Source organism: Aythya fuligula, chromosome 5 (assembly GCF_009819795.1).
Source record: "Aythya fuligula isolate bAytFul2 chromosome 5, bAytFul2.pri, whole genome shotgun sequence".
NCBI classification, from domain to species: domain Eukaryota; kingdom Metazoa; phylum Chordata; class Aves; order Anseriformes; family Anatidae; genus Aythya; species Aythya fuligula.
In genome coordinates, this window is record NC_045563.1 from 52,452,258 (window position 1) to 52,469,232 (window position 16,975).

Consider the following 16,975-nt stretch of genomic DNA (forward strand, 5'->3'; position numbering starts at 1 on the left):
CCAGATCTGACTCCATTCTTGCTTCTTAGGGGTGCGAAGGGAAGGCCATGTGAGCTGCTTCAAGCTGGTGTTTCAGATCATGCCTTCATCATTCGCTGGTACATTTGTAATTAATCCACCATTCTGATTTGGATTAGAAGAAGTTTTGTCTTCAGTTACTAAATCCTGAAAGGTAAAAGGCTGAGTAAAAGAAATTTCATCAGCATCCAGAGTATTTCCATGGTTAAATTTGCCGTTTCATTTTTGAAAGAGTCCTTATGACACCCTGTCAGCGCACACCGGTTCTTACGTAGAGGGATGATTGATGGTGCTTCAGGTTTTGCCCCAGGCTATTCCCAGCCTGCTTGCAAGCGATTCTGGTAGTGAAGTTTCCACTGCTGCCGTTGTGTGTTATTTAGATTAAATGGAGCTAAAAACACGCTGGCCCTGAACCACTTCACAACAAGAGATACAATCCTTTCTCCCCCTCAAAGCTTGCAAACCTTAAAACAAAGCCTGCCTGGGGAGACTCCTTGGCACTGTATTAAATATCCTTGCTGAGCAATGCTTTCTTATAATTATGGCCTTCCTAATAGGCACCGTGGGTAGTATCAACACAAAGCTATCTGTATTTCATGGTTTGACCTGCTTTAACCCCAGCCGGTCTCCTGGAGATGTAGCAAATCTCTCTTCCACACAAAGGTCTTGTCTTTCAGGCAAAGCAGAAGCGGTTACTTACAGGATGAGCTTTTTAAGAGCAGATGTGATACTTTTGGGGGGCAAAGTTCACCCCACGGGGAAGGCTGTCTGAAAGCCCCTTCATCCACTTCATCAGCACGTAGGCTGCGGTCCTTATCTGCCAAAAGGACCTGCTCCCCGCGGCTCTCCACTGAAGTTCCCCACAGATGCTTAGGAATAAGGATACTTGGGGGAAGTATATAATTGTGCCTGGTGTTCTCTTCACTATGGGGAAAAGTAGAGGCTCTTCAACACATGTAGCCCTTACTGCCTTGAGTTCCTGCCGTGTGGCAGGATGCCTCCTGCCCAAAGTGGGACATGAGATGTCCGGGGCAGCAGTGTGGCAAGGACGGGGCTCCCAGCTCTCATCCCGCCTGCCTGGCTGACGGGAGCTGCAGCACACATTTCTCCATGTCGAGGCGTCAGCGAAGAGGTTTAATTAGGCCCCTATTATTCCTTAATCCCTGGAAGTGCTGAAGTGTGCTGGCCTGGCCCCAATGGCAGCGGGAGCCTCCGAAGCGGAGGTGACGGTGTTGCCATGGCACTCGGAGGTGTCCAAGCCACACGGCTCCCAGCAGCATCTCCTAATTGCGGCTGTGCAGCAACAAAACAGATACGCGCAGGTTTCCATAAAGGCTATAATCAAAGGAGCATCCTTTGCTTTTTAATACGTGCTGAATGGGTTCATTTGTAAGCTTATTACGACTTCAGAGAGAGGAGCTATTAGGGCGATCATTAGCTGCCTGGGCGAATAGCAAGGAAAACCGTGACACGTTCCAGAATAACCCTTCTTTTAATGGCTGCACTTTGGGATGCATTAACAGTAACCAGCCATGCTTTCTTTCATGTTTCCCTCGCCACAAGTAAGGACAAAGGAGAAGGGGACAGTGAACTGCGCGCTTTCAAAATAAGTTCAGATGGGGAGAAAAATGAGGTGTTAAGAGAGCAGCGAATTCACTAGCATGACATTGTGTGTCTTGATGCAGTATCTGTTATCCATTGGGAAAGCAAAAGCAGCTGGGAGCCAGCCTGCAAGTCTTGGCTCGTACCTCACTTCGTCCTGCCGCTCCTGTCATCTACGTATGAGTTGTGCCGAGGGTCTTTTGTCTGCCTGGAACCTGATCGCTGCTGGAGCCGTTAGATTATACATCTTCTGAAGGCAGGGGGAGAGCGTTTAGAAACACGTATGCCAAGATTATGGGATTTATTAACTCTCGTTTATTTTCCTGTAGAACATCTGAAGCTCTGTTGTGGGCTGTAGTTGCAGTGCTCTCCCTGCTCCTTCGCCTTCTTATTCGTTCTTAATCAGAAATACCAATAGCAAAAGACATCAGATGTTTGGGTGTTCGTACCTTAATCGAGGCATGTGTGGTTGAGATCCCTCACATTGACCTGTAACACCACATTAGCTAAAATTTTGTGTCCTGGAGTGAATTACAGGTACTGATTGCAGTGAAACTAAGTTCAGATTTATGCACGCAATATGTGCTACATGCATCAGTTTGGCTATTAACAGGGGAGCTTAGATCCCAGGTTTGCTGTTCTTCTTCCTTGGGCTGTTTCTTACCACCTCTGTTGCATTCAAGTTTTACTTAAAATATAGCCCCTATAGCTTGTGAGATTTATGTATTTCCTAAAGGAATAGATCACTTTGAATTGTGCAGTATAAAGAATCTCCTATTGTATGTAGCATCCGTGGCACTTTGGGATGTGTTATTCTTGTTTACAGATTTAAAAGAGGACCAGGATAACATAAATGATGCCACCACTCAGATTTCCAGTAATTTTGTTTTATTTAGAATTACTGAAATCCTTCATTTAAGATCATCTGTTTTTACAGGATGTTTTTCCTAACCTTTGCTTTTCTAAACTGACTAAACTGAATGTTTCGGTTTTGCATCTGTGTAGGCAGCTACCTGGAACAAAGAGAGATTATTTTTTATTTTTTTGTGAGATAATTAATGCACTCATAGTTCTGTTTGGGATTTTTTTAAAGCAATTATGATTATTAGTCCCCAGTGAAATGGTGTTAAAGGGCTGGTTTTGTTCCCCAACTTCAACTTAGGAAAAGGACAACAACAACAAAAAGTTGTTAACCTACTGATCTGGAGCTCTGTTCTGCGTTAAAACAGATGATAAAAGCAGGGGTTTTCAAATTGCCTTGCCCACGGGCCGTTGCCTGTGCCTCTGCACAACTGCTTTGATGCTGCTTTTCCTTGCCAAGAAGAGATCATTATCATCTTTTTGATAGGCCAAGGACCAGTGGCTCATAGTAATCCATTTTGATTGCCTCCTGACCTTAAAATCATTCGTTTTTCTCCACTGCATTGTTTCCCTCAAGCCTGCAAAGTATCAGGGAACTTCTTAAAATACTGGAAATTGTGGTCTGAGGAGGACAAGGTTGCCACAGCAACTGCCCAGCATTTCGGAGATGTGTTCCTGCATCTTTCCCAGCGATCTCAAATGCCACAAACTGCTGAGGCATTTGCTGCAAACAAAGCAAGGCTATAGAAAAAGAGTGGAAAAGAGCACCAAGGAGTCAGTTGTAAAGGTGAGATGTGTCAGGCTAAAGGAAAAAGTGTCAGGCTTTTACACTTCATGTTAAATGCCCTAACCATCTGGAGTGCCATGCGAGTGTATGGAGTGTTTCAACACTTGACAGTATCTGACGTGACAGCAGGTAATGTCACTCGGCTTGTGATGCAACTGCACGATCCACTCTGGGGGTGACATTTATTCCATCTGAGGGGAAATATTTTCAGACATAGGAGGCCAAAGTTAGCTGCCTCCCTTTTCGTATGCTAAGTAAGCTTCTTTCTGAGATAGAAGATGCCTTTCAGAGGGTGGAATTTGTCAGCCAGAAAGAATCAACCTTTTCATGGGTCTCAGTATGGACTGGGGAGCAGAGTGCTGTCCTGTGGGTCAGTCAGGAGATCTAGCGCATCCATTCCCCTTTTCGCCTTGTTTTTTCTTATTATTTCTTAAAATGAATTAATATTATTGTATTACCAGTGCCTATAATCTTTGGGATGTCTGCTTAGAAAGACAATCTGTACCATGTAGTTCCCTTGTACTGTGGTTAGGATGAGGGAAGGTACACCTATGAAGCTGTGTGAGGACTTCTTTTAAATTTTTTTTTAAGGAACAGAACTTAAAAGGAATTGCAGGCTATCAGACACGTTGGTTCTGAATGCAGGATCTTCTTGTTTAGGGTGGCTGGTGTCTGTGTGTGAAAAGCCAGACATTATTTATTGAACTCAGCTTGGGAAGGAGCCAAAGAGAGCAGTTCATGTTTGGAATAGTGCTGTAAGCACAGCTCTACTAAATGAAGTGGAGTGGCTTGTGGCCTCATGCTACACTGGTACTTAAAGCATGTGCACTAGCACTTCTCCAAACGTTACAGCTTTGGGAGAATACGTTCCACTCTGGCACTTCTGAGTTTCCATTCTGAATTTTTGCATATGTGTGGGAGAGTTTATGACCATATGATTTCATGTATTCTGTGCGCACATTGTGCAAAGTTGCAAATACAAAACGTAGCTTCTGAGTGTTGTATTATTGTTCTTGTTGCAGAGCTAATGTTATTTATATGAAGCTTAAAGAGGCTCAGTCCACCCTTCTTTTTCCTCTTGTGTGTGGCTGATGTGCTCCTAGGCACATCTGCTTCGTGGCAGAAATGCGTCTTCATTAAAAATAGACAGACAGTCAGGAGGGGACGTGGTCCAGTTGTCCAGAGTGCTTTGCTTGGCCAGAAAACTTAGGGTAGTTGTAACAGCAGCTCAGATTCATGTGAACACCATCCCCAGCCTCGTGCGATTGCAGCATTGTAAAAGCCGATCTGGTTATTGGTTTAAGGAATAAGATGTAGCAGGGCTTTGCTTGCTAAACTGTACTGAGGAATTACATGCTCCCAGGCAGTGCACCTTGTTCACTCCAGTGTTGCATGGTAAGACAGTCATTGTTGGTAAATGGGCCCATATTACAGTAGCATTAGCATTTTAATGCAACTAAAGAGGAGGTAGATTGACTGTAATTTAGTATCTAGTTGCATGGCCTTGTGCAGGTCCCCTCGTCGCAGCTCCGCAGGGGCCGATTGTAGCTGCACAGTGCACTTTGGGATCTAATTGGATTTACATGCGGTAATGGAGTCGTGTCACAGCAATGACTCTGCTATGTAAGCACTATGAAATTCCAGGGCAATTAGTTATTTATTTAGAAGCTGTAGTTACAGGATAACACGTGGGGCTGACAGCTTGTGCCAAGCTCCAGTTCAGGAGTAGTAAATGTTTTACCTTCTTCTGAAGCTGTTGCACAGGAATGATGTTAAACAGAGCCTGCTTCTGCGGAGACATTTCTCCTCACCCTGCAGCAGTAAAGCTGTGACCTGTTGCAGAGATCCCACAGGATGAGACTTCTGTCTTCGGCTTCTCCTCTGGCTGAATATCTGGGCTGGCACATTTTTCTGTTTCTCTAGATCCTGCAAGTATGGTGAGCAAAGGGGTCTGGTAATAGCTAGGGGCACTCCTGAAACAGGATACCCGTAAGCCATTCTTTGGTTGTCTTCCTGCACTGGTTGACATACAGGAGACTGGATTTCTCTCCAAAACCAGATGGATGTTTCCCCCCTCTCACACCCCCACTCCTTTCTTCCTTGCGTTGCAACCCGCTGACTACATCAGCTGCCTCTTGGCTCCCCTCTCTTTGCTCTGGCTCTCCAGCTCAGTTCCATGCAGCGGGAGACCAGCGGGAGCCAGGAGCTGAGCTGCTTTTCCTTCATCAAAGCCTGCTCCCCACAAAGGGCTGCTCTGAAGGCAAGGAGAAGCCAGCTCTTTCCAAGGAGGCTTGCCATGGTGGAGGCAGGACGACGTGTGCCAGGCGCAGCTGCCCGTCCAGCTGAGGCAGCGTGGCCTGCACGAGCCAGCCCCAAGGAAGGAGGCTTGGCCTCGGCCCTAGCTCCAGCTTCCCCCACGATTCCCCAGCGAATGTAATTAAAGGCATCAGCTTGCTCAAGTCACAATTAGGCACGGTGGTTTTGCACTTTCTGCAGTTCTCCCTAATGACAAAATTGTAGCTATTAACCGAAGAGAGTCTGTTTGGCAGGGACTTCCTCCCCTTTAGGGCCATAGAGTAAGATGGAGAATTGCTATTGTTTGGCACCAGACGTGCTCTTTCATCCCTTCTGACACAGCACCTGCTGGTACCTACTGAAGCATTTAAGCTCTTCCTCTCTGTGGTGCTGTAATTTCTTTTAAAATATTGTGACTTAAGAGGAATAATAAAAAAAAAAATTCCTCTCCCACGCAGACCTTTGAGGGCTTGTATGGATGTAATTATATGCACGCGCAGTAGGAGCAGGAATCCTATCATTCTGGTTATTTTCCTAATGATAGGTTTATGTAGCACAGTGTCATTTCTGCTTTAAAGTTAGAGCCATCTTCTCATGGCAGCAGGCCTCTCAGAGTAGGACAACTGAAGAAATTGTCTCTCAATTGCATGTGCAAAGCACAGGACAAAGCATTCCCCACACACAAAAAATAAGAGGCAAGGGTGGGCAGTGGGCTCTGAGTGTCAAAAAGGGGCCCTCTCCTGCAGGGCAGTGACAGTGGCTCTTGTCCCAGCTGCAACCTCTGTAAGCCCTTCTCCAGAGGTTCCTGCGTCTTCTGCAGCCTTCTCTGCTGGCCCTGTGGCACCCTCTGACACCTGCACCACCAGCCTGAATGCGGTGTGGATTTGGGGCTGCCTTCCCGCACGGCATCATGAAGGGGCTGCTCGGCAGGTACCTGAAGGACTTGGCAGTGGAGATGGGGCAGTTGGCTGAGGGTGTTTGCACCCTGCAGGTTTCCCAAGGAGAGCCATCCCTGCTCGTCATTCAGAGATGTAGGTCCACCGTGATGTGACAAAGGACATAAAATAAGAGGGATTAAAGCAAAACAAAAGTTCTATGAATATTCATTAAATGTTTTATGTTGTACTAGCTTCAGCCACCTTGAAACTCTTTGTTCGCTTCCTGCCAACAACAAACGATAGACTTTTGCTCACAGAAGTCTTAATGGGAGGCAATTTTCAAAGGCGCATTCACAAATGTTTGTGGAAAACAGATGTTAAATACACCCTACCCAGAAATCACGCTGAAATTCTGGCACGCTTCTTCCATGAGGGAGCAGAGCAAGACCCAGGTGACCTATCTCATGGCTCACAGCTAAGCAGTGGCTTCAGATTATCTGCGAGCATTCAAAAACGATGTGAGGAGGGTGAATTATTCTCTTGCAGGGCACAGCAACCTTACGTGAACATCGGACCCTCTGTGTGCTGATCTGTGGTCTCACCTCATCTTAGGTGAAGGCTGTCATTAGCACTGTGCAGGCAGAAATTAAAAGGGTACATCTGAGGAAATTGTTGCTGTTCGCTCAAGGGCAGCGTCGGTCTGCACCCAGGGCCCTCTGCCGGCACCGGTTTATCTCTGAGGCTTCGGGCAGGCGGTGCTGCGGCTTTGTGGCTCCTCTCTCACTGCTCCACAGGCAGTGGAAATGAGGCAGAGGGAGAGGAAATAGTTTGCTCAACTTCACGTGAGAGATGGCAGGGAGGACGAGGGAGAGCGCCCAGCGTCTCAGGCCGTCACTCCTTACGGCTGTGCTGCGCCTCCCAAAGACACATTCCATCTCCATTCCTCTGCCTTTTCCATTTTCCCAGTAAATGGGCTGTAAAGTCACAGCAGATTAAAGTTTGTCTAAACCTCCTATAAAATATTGAAGGTGCAGCTGCTATTAATCTAGCACTGTTGTGGTATGAGGTGCGTATGCAATGGGACTATAGATTTACATGTGGTCTGTGGGCATTTAAAACACCCCAAATGTTGTTAAAGCGATTCTGAGGAATCAGATCCCTCACTGGGTATTAAAAGCTCTTCATTAGTGCTAATGTACACTAAATTAAGGTGGAAATTAGACCAAGCATATTCATCAGGATGGTTTGTTTTAATAAATTGTGTATTTAACAAAGTTGTATTTTATTCACTTCTGCAGTAATTGCATGTTTTTCTCTTACAGGACAAGCTTGGCAACAAAGAGATATATGGGACACACAGAAGATTAAAGACTAGAAAAGACACTCTGCTACAAGTCCCAAGATTTCCAAAGGTGAACCTTGTTTATGGTTCTTTCTTTCTGCGTTTCAGATGCTTTCTCTGTGTCTCTGCCAGGGCTAGTTAGATGTAGCTGTGGTGTGCAGGAGTGGGGTAAGAAGTGCACAGCTCATCTGCTGTCATGTCACCTGTGAGGTGTTCTGTGCCAAGTGATCCCTCTTCAGTCTCCCAATTCAGTCTGCCCCTATCTCTGTTCTGTCTAGAGGGGCAGACTGTGTGGAAGTCATACTCTGAGAGGGTTTTCTGGAAGGCACCAACTACTAGATAAGTTCTGTTAGCGGACTCCACTGCTTTGGTTTAAAAGAAGCTAGATACTGCTTGCAAATACTGAACATAGAACTGCTTGCCTCTGTGAAGGAAGGGAAGCAGCCTGAGCCAAGTCCCCATACCTTCAAACCAAGGGGTGTGCGCCGTGTTGGTGGGGAGAACTTCGAATATATCTTCTGCTTTTACTTGGTTGTGCTATGTGTAAATATGAGAGTAAGTGTGAGTTAGCAGCATTTGCTCTTCAAGCCACTGGCTCATATTTTGTAGGAGATGCAGCAGGTCTTCAAGTAAGCGGTGGGATCAGTTCAGTGGACAAGGTCATCATATATGATGAAGGCAAGGAGATACTTATGTGAGAAGAAGAAATACATGGACAATGTGATAGAAGATAAGAGATTGAAAAAGTGGTTTGTGTGAGGGTTGGACAAGGTGACCTCTAGAGGTCTCTTCCAGTCTTGGTTATGCTGTGATTTCTATCCAGTTGCAGAAACTGTGAGACTCTGATGAGCCATCAAGCAAGTGCACAATGTCTGAATTGTATGTGGAAAATGGTTCACACACTTGTCTTTGTAGAGGGTAGGAGTAGTAACGGTATGGAAGAGTCAAGAATTTATACTGGTGATGATAAGGTGCTTCTGAGAGTTATGGTAGACTGCCACATCTGAGGAATGCTCTTGTTCTTTTTGCCACAAGGTAACTTGGATGCTTTTTTGAACAGCTGTTGTGAAAAATATTTTCTCAGTGAGGGTGGTGAAACATTGGAAAAAGTGCCATGGAGACTGGGATATCTCAGCCCTTGGAGATACTCAAAACTTAACAAAATGTGACCCTGAGCAGCCTGCTCTAACTTTGAAGTTGGAACGAGCCCTGGAACTGGCCCAGGTTGGAGGCAGTGGGTGTTGTACTCAATGACATCCAGAGGTCCTAGCCAACCTACATTTTTCTGTGATTTCATCGCCAAGGCAAAGGTGGAGGAGCACTTGAAGGGAAACTGCAAGTTTCAGTCCATTGTGAAAGGGATTTGGGGGTAGAGGGAAATTTCAGTGGTAGCAGGGAGAAACACGTAAGCGGTTTTCAGGAGAATGGTTGAGCAGCTGCCTTTAGATAAGAGAAGTTCAAGGTAGCTTCAAGGCGTGCAAAAATCAATGTCAGAAGGAAGGAAATAAATGGTGGTTGTAGGACAAAAAAATGCATTGCCTTGAAAAATTAGACTTTATTCCTAACTGATTAGAGCAGCTGGGGCGTGTTTCCTGGCTACACTGCTGGGGTTTTTAGCCTCCCAATCACTTTGCCGGATAAAATTCATATGAGGGGGAAAATGTTGAATAAGCTGCCTAAGAGAAAGTGGAACATTTATAGCTACATTTCAGACAAAAACAAATGCATCTTATATGTCTCACAGGTCTGAGATGGGACAAGCCAGGGAAAGCATCTGTCAGCCGCTGTCTTCTGCAGTTCTGACTGTTAATGTTTGCTTAGCATTAAATGTCTCCTGCAGAGGAGAACTTAATCTGTCACAAATTTGAGGCCTGGAGGAGGGGAGAGATGATATTTTTAAAGGGTAGATTAAGACGTATGCGTTCAGATTTTATCTCACTTGCATCAGTGTGCAGTAAGAGTAACAAAAAAAATTTGCCTTTTGTTTGTATGGATTAAAAGTGGAAGAAAAAAGCAGCTCTGTGGGTCAGGATTGTCCTTTCATGTTAGTTATTTTTTCCTTGCAGCCTGTGATCGGAGATATTTTCAGCTAATTAGTAAGGCAGCAGTTACCACAAATGGTTTAGTAATGACATTGTTTGTAAGGAACATTATTTGCATTTTGCTTGTATTGTTTGTAAATAGCGTTCGTTATATGCCCTTCCAAGTCTGGAGCACTACTACTTGTACGAACTAGATGGGAACACATTTCAGATACGCTGAAGTGGCTGAGCTCTGACTTGGAAGAGTTTTAAGTGCTGTATAAGGGGTCATATCATGACCTCAGATTGATCTGCCCTGTTTTAATCGGCGCAGTCAAAGGATCCAGATGGTGAGCTTTCATGTGCTGTTTGGGGATATGTGTGCTCAGACGAAATTGGAAGGGGTTCATCCTGCTGCTACGTGTGGATCTCTCCGAGCTGTAAGTTCCAGTACTGACAAAGACACTCAGGGCTCCCAGTTCTCAAATCAGATCAGTGGGTTGGCATTCTTTTGAACGTTTGTGTGCAGCTCTTATGATGTGAATCTCTGAGAAGCTCTATTCCAGGCTTCCCAGCCCAGTCCTCGTGCTGTCGCCGGTGACACACTTCATTTGCACATCTTGAGCTGGAAGGCTTGTGGGATCTGTGAGCCCACTAGGAGTGTTCCCGGCTTGAAGCACAGCACGGTGAGCTGGGTTGCACTTATTTGTTTTGCTGTGTGAAGCATGGTGATTTTAGAAATCACAAATCTGAACCCAGCAGCACCACTGCAACAATTTCTGGGCCAGGCAAACAGGGGAACCCTCACTTGTCAAAGCTGAGGGTGTATTTGTTTCTGCTGCTCCCAGGTTACTGAGGCTGCATGACCATGCCAGCCCTGGCAGTGATGTTTTCAGGACCTGACTACTGCTCAGTAGATTTAGTCTCCCTTCCCAGCTCGCGCCTAGAAAACATTTTAACATACTGAGTAGCTGCATGTGAAGGAGTAATGCAAGGAATTGTAGCTTAGGTTTGTCTTTGAAAAGAAGAGGAGGCCTGTGCTCAGCTAGTGTGAATCAGAGCTGTTCAAGGAAGCCTGCTCGTCTTGCAGAGGAAGCAGACCCCAACGTGGAAGGTAAAATAAGGCAGGAATGTGATTTATCTACACTGTAAAGCAGCAGGACAGGGCTGGACTCAGGAGTTGCTGCTTCTTGGCCTGTTTTTCCTGTGGGTGCCTGTGCAGTGAGATGAGCATGCCTGATGCAAAGCGGCACAGTACAGCTGAACTGGTTTCCTTTTTATAATTTTTTTTGCCTAGGACAACTATGATATAGGTCATGTGGGTGGGTGCTCAAGGCAGCAGGACTCAGAAGCTTCTCTGAGAACTTTCAGGCAGTGGCTGACAGAGTGGGATTTTGCTATCCTGTGTTCCACTGGGGCATAACTTTTTGTGTGTGATGATGGGAACGTGTGAGTGCCACTATTCTGGGGCTTTTCGAGTACCAGTATTCTCTTCATTTGTTCATCGTCTTGTATCCTCTCTACCATAGCTTCCAAGTTCATGGGTCAGTGAAACTTGGAGGTTCACCTTTCACGTTAAAATGAAAAATTCCCTCCCCAGCTCCTTTCCCTTCTGTTCCTCCAGATCTCCTCTCTCTGTAAGATTGGCAGACATGGCTTTAAACACCCTCAGGAAGCTGTGGGCATCTCCTGCAGGCCCACCGAAGAGCTCTGCACCCCATTCCACCTCCTGTGTTCACAGCAGCGGCTGTGAGTCTCTCTGGGCAGAACAGTTGGGTACAGGAGCTCCTACATCACACCACTCATGCCTCTCCCTGTTTTGCCACTAGGAAAGAACTGTGTTGATTTTTAAAGTAAATCAAAGAAGTCTGGCAAACACAGACACACTACGGATCTGGCTGTTCACCTCAGCAGCCCCTGGCTGGGAGCGCTGCCTGCCCTGGGTTTTCTCAGCCTCTTGGCTAAAGCAGAGCGTGGCTGCAGAAGGAAGGACCGCACGGGGCTTGACAGCACTCCTTCATTTTGTGGATTAACAAGAGCAATGAAGAAAGAGTTTTATTTCTGAGCTGGTGAAAACCTTGGATAATTTCTGGTTTATTCTTTCGAGTGGATTGAGTATACTTTGCTAACATCATATAATTGGGTGTAGGTCTGTTTTGGGAAAGGCATTTGCTGTGGCCAAGGGGGAAGAGATAGGTTAAGAAGCATGCAGGCTTTCGGAGGGCTTCTCTAGAGAGCTTAGCAAAATTGTGCCTCTGTGTTTGCATATGTGAGCATCCATCTGTGCAAGGTGCAGTGACTGCATTAGCTTCTGTTTCAGTGAAAGTTTTACTATTTTATGTATTCGTTTGTCTGTCCCTGTAGGGTGCTTGGTGATATAATTGCACATTGGGAGACACAGTCAATTCATTTAACAGCAAGCTTTTGGGGGCAGAAATTTTCTTCTAATGTTGCCTCACCTAGTGAAAATGTGTCGCTGCTCTTCCATTACAAGTACTGTCCTAAGCAGTTTGTGGTCTAATGCAGGCGTATCAAGATGCAAAAATGACTTTTTTTTTTTCCCCCCCCTGTGATTAAAAGCTTCCCAGCCCACCTCCTCTAACCATCTAAATGTTTCCCCTGAAACATTTTTCTGCTCTTTCTTCTGTTGCAACCTTCCTCTTCCCATCTGCATTCTCCTCTACACCTGGAAGAATGCAAAGGGAATTAGCAGTGAACTTTATCTTTTATTAACCTGTGCTATGGTACTGTGTTCAGCTAAGAAATGAGCCCTTCTGTACAATGAACTCCACAGGGTCTGGGGGGAATACAAATGGAAATTATCCTGTGTCATTCAGCGTGCTAAGGGAACTCTGGTGTTTTGCAGGAAGAATTGGATCAAGCAGCCTGAAGACCATGGAGGGAGACTGTCTGAGCTGCATGAAGTACCTGATGTTTCTTTTCAATTTCTTTATATTCGTAAGTATTTGGAATCAACTTTCTGTCCTGCATCCTCGTGTTTCCAGCAGCCTGCTACTCCCCAGCAGAACACGCTGTAATTTGGTAAAGTTGCCAGAAGATGCCCTCAGCTTTGCACTAGCAATCACCAAGGTGTTTTTTTTTTTTTTTTTTTATGGCAGCCAAAGATGCTCAGGCATTCAGCAAGGCAGCACAGCGGTCACTGTTGTCTGAGTTATGTCCGTCCTTGGCAAGGGAAACCAGTGGGAAAGCTGTAACTACTGGTGTACATGGTCTAACCCTGAATGGCAGAAGAGGTTTTGACTAGGAAACAGCCATTATCCTACCACATGTAGAGTTGTTTTTGGTGACCCATGTTGCTGCTGCCTTTGGCAATAAGGGTGGGAGCGCCCAACCACCCTGCCCAGAGTGGGGGCAAGGCGACCCCTGTGTCGGGGAAGGTTCTTGTGTGCTGCTTCACTTGTCTGTCCCCTGCAGACGTGGCAGCAACCTGAGATGCAATCTTTCAGGATTAGGCAGGGAATCAACAGTTGGTAGAGTGAAGTGTCGAGAAAGAAATGTGCTTTTACTGCAAATGTTTCATTTAATGAGCAAGAGACAGTAGGAGCATCACGTCAGCAATCACCTGCTCAGCAGATAATGCGTGTCACAGAGAAACACAGATTCTCCAGAACACCTCTGATCAAAAGATACTACTGAACCCAGTCTTCCCACAGCAGTTGCTTATGTTGACCTATCTCCCTCTCTCCCTTCTCGTTGTTCCATGACAGCTGGGAGGAGCATGCCTGCTGGGAGTTGGGATCTGGGTCATTGTGGATCCAACAGGTTTTCGAGAGATAGTGGCTGCCAACCCTCTGCTCTTCACCGGAGCGTACATCATGCTGGCCATGGGAGCGATGCTCTTCCTGCTGGGTTTCCTTGGCTGCTGCGGCGCCATCCGTGAGAACAAATGCCTCCTGCTTTTTGTAAGTGTCCTTGCACCTTCTGCTGGCCTTTTGGTGTTTCCCAGGAGCGGCGGAGACTTTTTCATTGAATAGATGATGCTGTGATAAGTGCGTGAATGGATGTCCATTATTGTAGCCGTTATTGCCTTAGGTATTAAATAAACTTAGGGCATTTTTACTAGTGAGGCAGAGAATTTGCTTCTTCCCTGCACCAGGCTTGAGTCCAGTGAGTGCGGAGTCTGGGAGCATCTACTTTGCTCCTAAAATGAACCACATTTGTTATTTTCAGGCCAATTTCCCTTTGAATGATAGGGTTAAATTTCAGCCCATGTGGTCATCAGGTAATATTTGCAAAGAGCTAGCCACTAAAATAAGTCTTTTTTGACCTCTGCCATAAATTCTGATACTGCAGGGTTTCCAGCCATTATCTCTTAGCTGAAGACATTGCCAATTATGTGTCAAAACACAAAGCTCTATAGTTTTATTTCTCACTTCTGTCAAATGTGACCTTTTGTTTCTCCCTCTGAGTCTGTTGGTTTGTTTTTATTTATGTTTGTTTAAGTCTCCCTCTTACAGTGTTTTGTTATGATTGTATCTTGCACAGCTGCTTCACAGTGTGAAACAGGCTTGTCTCTTAACAGAATAGGAAAGTCCACTTTTTTAAAAAAGAGAAACTTTTTTTTTTCTTCGAGGTCAGCCTGGCTCCACTGAGATTAATTCTTTCTGGCATTTTGCTCACCCACCCTTTGAATTCATGACCTGCACACGAGAGCCTTTCTCTAGAAGCCATTGTGGGTTTGATCTGTGGTAACTCATCTCAGAAGTAAATCAGAAAACTAAATATATCACCTGTGAAGTCAGGGAAATCTGCCTAAAGGAATCTCATAAAATGTGAAGAGTCAGGCCCAATGAGCCTGACGTTACTCCAGAGCCTGTCCCAATCAGATTAAAAACTAGCAGTTATGTTTAAGTATTGAATATGTTTAAGTATGAGAAATACTGATTGAAAATGAATGGGGAAAAAATTATTTTCAGTTTGGACCATGTAAGCTGCATACAGATTGAGGAATCTGGCTAGAAAAGGGGCTTCTGAGCCATGCGCTTTCCTGACTTAGCATCGCTGGAGTCAGTAGCGTTACACCACAGTTTGAGTGTTCCTCCAGGTGTTTTAGTTATATTCCAGTAAACTCAATTTTGTGGTTATTACTTTTCTGACTCATAGAAGTAATTCCGAGCCCTGCTGCTTTATTTATTTATTTATGTTTTTATTTTATACTTGGGATGTGAGAAATATGTGGGCTGGAAGTAATGCCTGGGACTAGAAGGAACTCTAAAAATAATCACTGGATGAGGAATTGGTATTCCAGCCTGAGCAGGGCTTCTGGTGTAGAAGTCAACTCTTGTAACCTGCCATCCCGTGTCCAGTAGCAGCAAAGCACTTGTACAAAAACCTGTGTTGATACCAAATGAGGAGAAATATTTTGCTCATTTCTGCTTTTTTGGGACCACACCAGCTAACCTTAAAAAGCATGAAAGATCTGTGAAAGCAGAAGTCTGATGGGAGTAAGTTTCAGGCGTCGGAAAGGCAAACCATTCATGAGCGTATGCCAGCGAGACTGGAAATACCGTTGCGGAACTGAGAGTGTTAGGCTTCAGAGGTGGTGCTTGGGGAGAAGTTGCCTGATCAAATCAAGTCCACTTACAAAGTTGTTAAAGAATTGATGAGCCAGAGCTGCTCAAGTGAGATTTCACAGTGATGCATAATGTATATCTGAAGCTTTCAGTCTAAATGTAAATAGAGGATAGAAGGGACGAGACAGATGCACACATGCATGTTCTCTAAGTTCTGGCTTCTGTATTTGCAAGGCCATTTATTTTACCTTAAGCTGCTTGTCTTTTGAGGAAAAAACAACACCTCACCACCACCACCACTGAAAAATCACTGTGGAGCCTAGCGTGTTGCCTTAACCACAAGGCGGTGAAGTGTTTCTAGATTTCCCAGCATTTGAACCTGACTCACAAAAAGCAACAAGCATTGTGCTCTAAACTGAAGATTGAGTGAATTCTGAATTGCCCTAAAGACCCTATGGCTGCAAAACAACACCATAAAAATCAGAATCCAGAATGCTGATGAATGTACAAAAAATAATGTGCAAATAATGTCATTTTGACACAATTGCATTCAAGTCTGCAACAAGAGAAGTCTGTGTTAGCTTGATTTGTCTTAGTTGTGAGTGCAAATGTCCTGTTTTGCACTCTTATAAAACAGATGCAGTAGTCACTTTTCAGCATGAAAATGTGTCCTTTGGATTAAAGGACAGTGGCAGCTCTTTCCAGAACAGCATTGCTGAAACTGGAATGGCAGATGTGTTGTGAAAAACAAATGTGAAATGCTGATTTGTAGAAATTTCTGACAAATGGAGAGGCATCACCAGGAGCTGAGGCGAGGTTTTTGACCAAAATGGGAGACAGCACTTCCAAGGATGTTCAGGCCCTCACCTTGGATGAAGAGGGTACCTGTATTCAGGGTCTCAGCACCTGAATTTGAACGTGAGGCTGCAGTGTCCCATACACTGCACTGACCAAGTGGTTGTTTAGTGCTCTCATATATCAGTAATTGCTTAATTTAATTCTGGGAGGCAAAACATAATAAGCAGATACAGCCCTTCCTTAAAATGCAGAATGAGAGCAAGTTCTGAAACACTGATGATCCATCTCCTTTTTCTCATCAGCCCTAATGGCTGCTCATGTTTTTTCTACAATAACTATTTCAAATCTGTAATGGTAATGCAGACTACACAATGTAAGTGTAAATCAGTTTGGGAATGATAATGAAGCTTATCAGACAGAATCTGGGAATTGGCTGCTTCCACTTCTGCACAGACCTGTGCTGGAGCTCGGGTGAATGTGTGTCTCCTAGTAATCAGTAAATGAAATGCAATTAGCAAGGTGATGGGATTAATCACTTGATCACCACCTTAGACCTCTTAGTGACTATGCTGAGATCCCTTGATGGGTGATGATGTGGATTTGCAAAGCGTGGTTCATCCTCATCACTTGTTCTTTGCCCTCCTATGGTGAAATTAAAAACAAAACAGTCTCTGAGCAGGAAAAAAAAGAAGCCACATGTACAACTCTAGCAGTAAGAATAAATTATAGTTAACTAGTTCAGCAAATCAAGCCACGGTGTTCTGTTAGCAGGCTGAAGTCCCTGTCCATCTGACTCGTCTTGTGTGTCATTTGAGCCTGGGAACCTTTTCTTTTGTTTC

At 44.9% G+C, this 16,975-nt stretch overlaps 1 protein-coding gene across 4 annotated transcripts in view; it reads left to right on the forward strand.

Moving 5' to 3' along the window:
* The window catches only part of TSPAN18 (tetraspanin 18), a 106,318-nt gene that overhangs the window by 78,393 nt on the left and 10,950 nt on the right, over window positions 1–16,975 (forward strand). For all 4 annotated transcript variants that reach the window (XM_032188024.1, XM_032188025.1, XM_032188026.1 and 1 more), the window contains 3 exons: window positions 7,764–7,853; window positions 12,671–12,762; window positions 13,533–13,727. In XM_032188024.1, coding sequence (XP_032043915.1) covers window positions 12,700–12,762; window positions 13,533–13,727 — 258 coding nt within the window. In that variant the 5' untranslated portion in view covers window positions 7,764–7,853; window positions 12,671–12,699. The remainder of the gene's footprint in view (window positions 1–7,763; window positions 7,854–12,670; window positions 12,763–13,532; window positions 13,728–16,975) is intronic.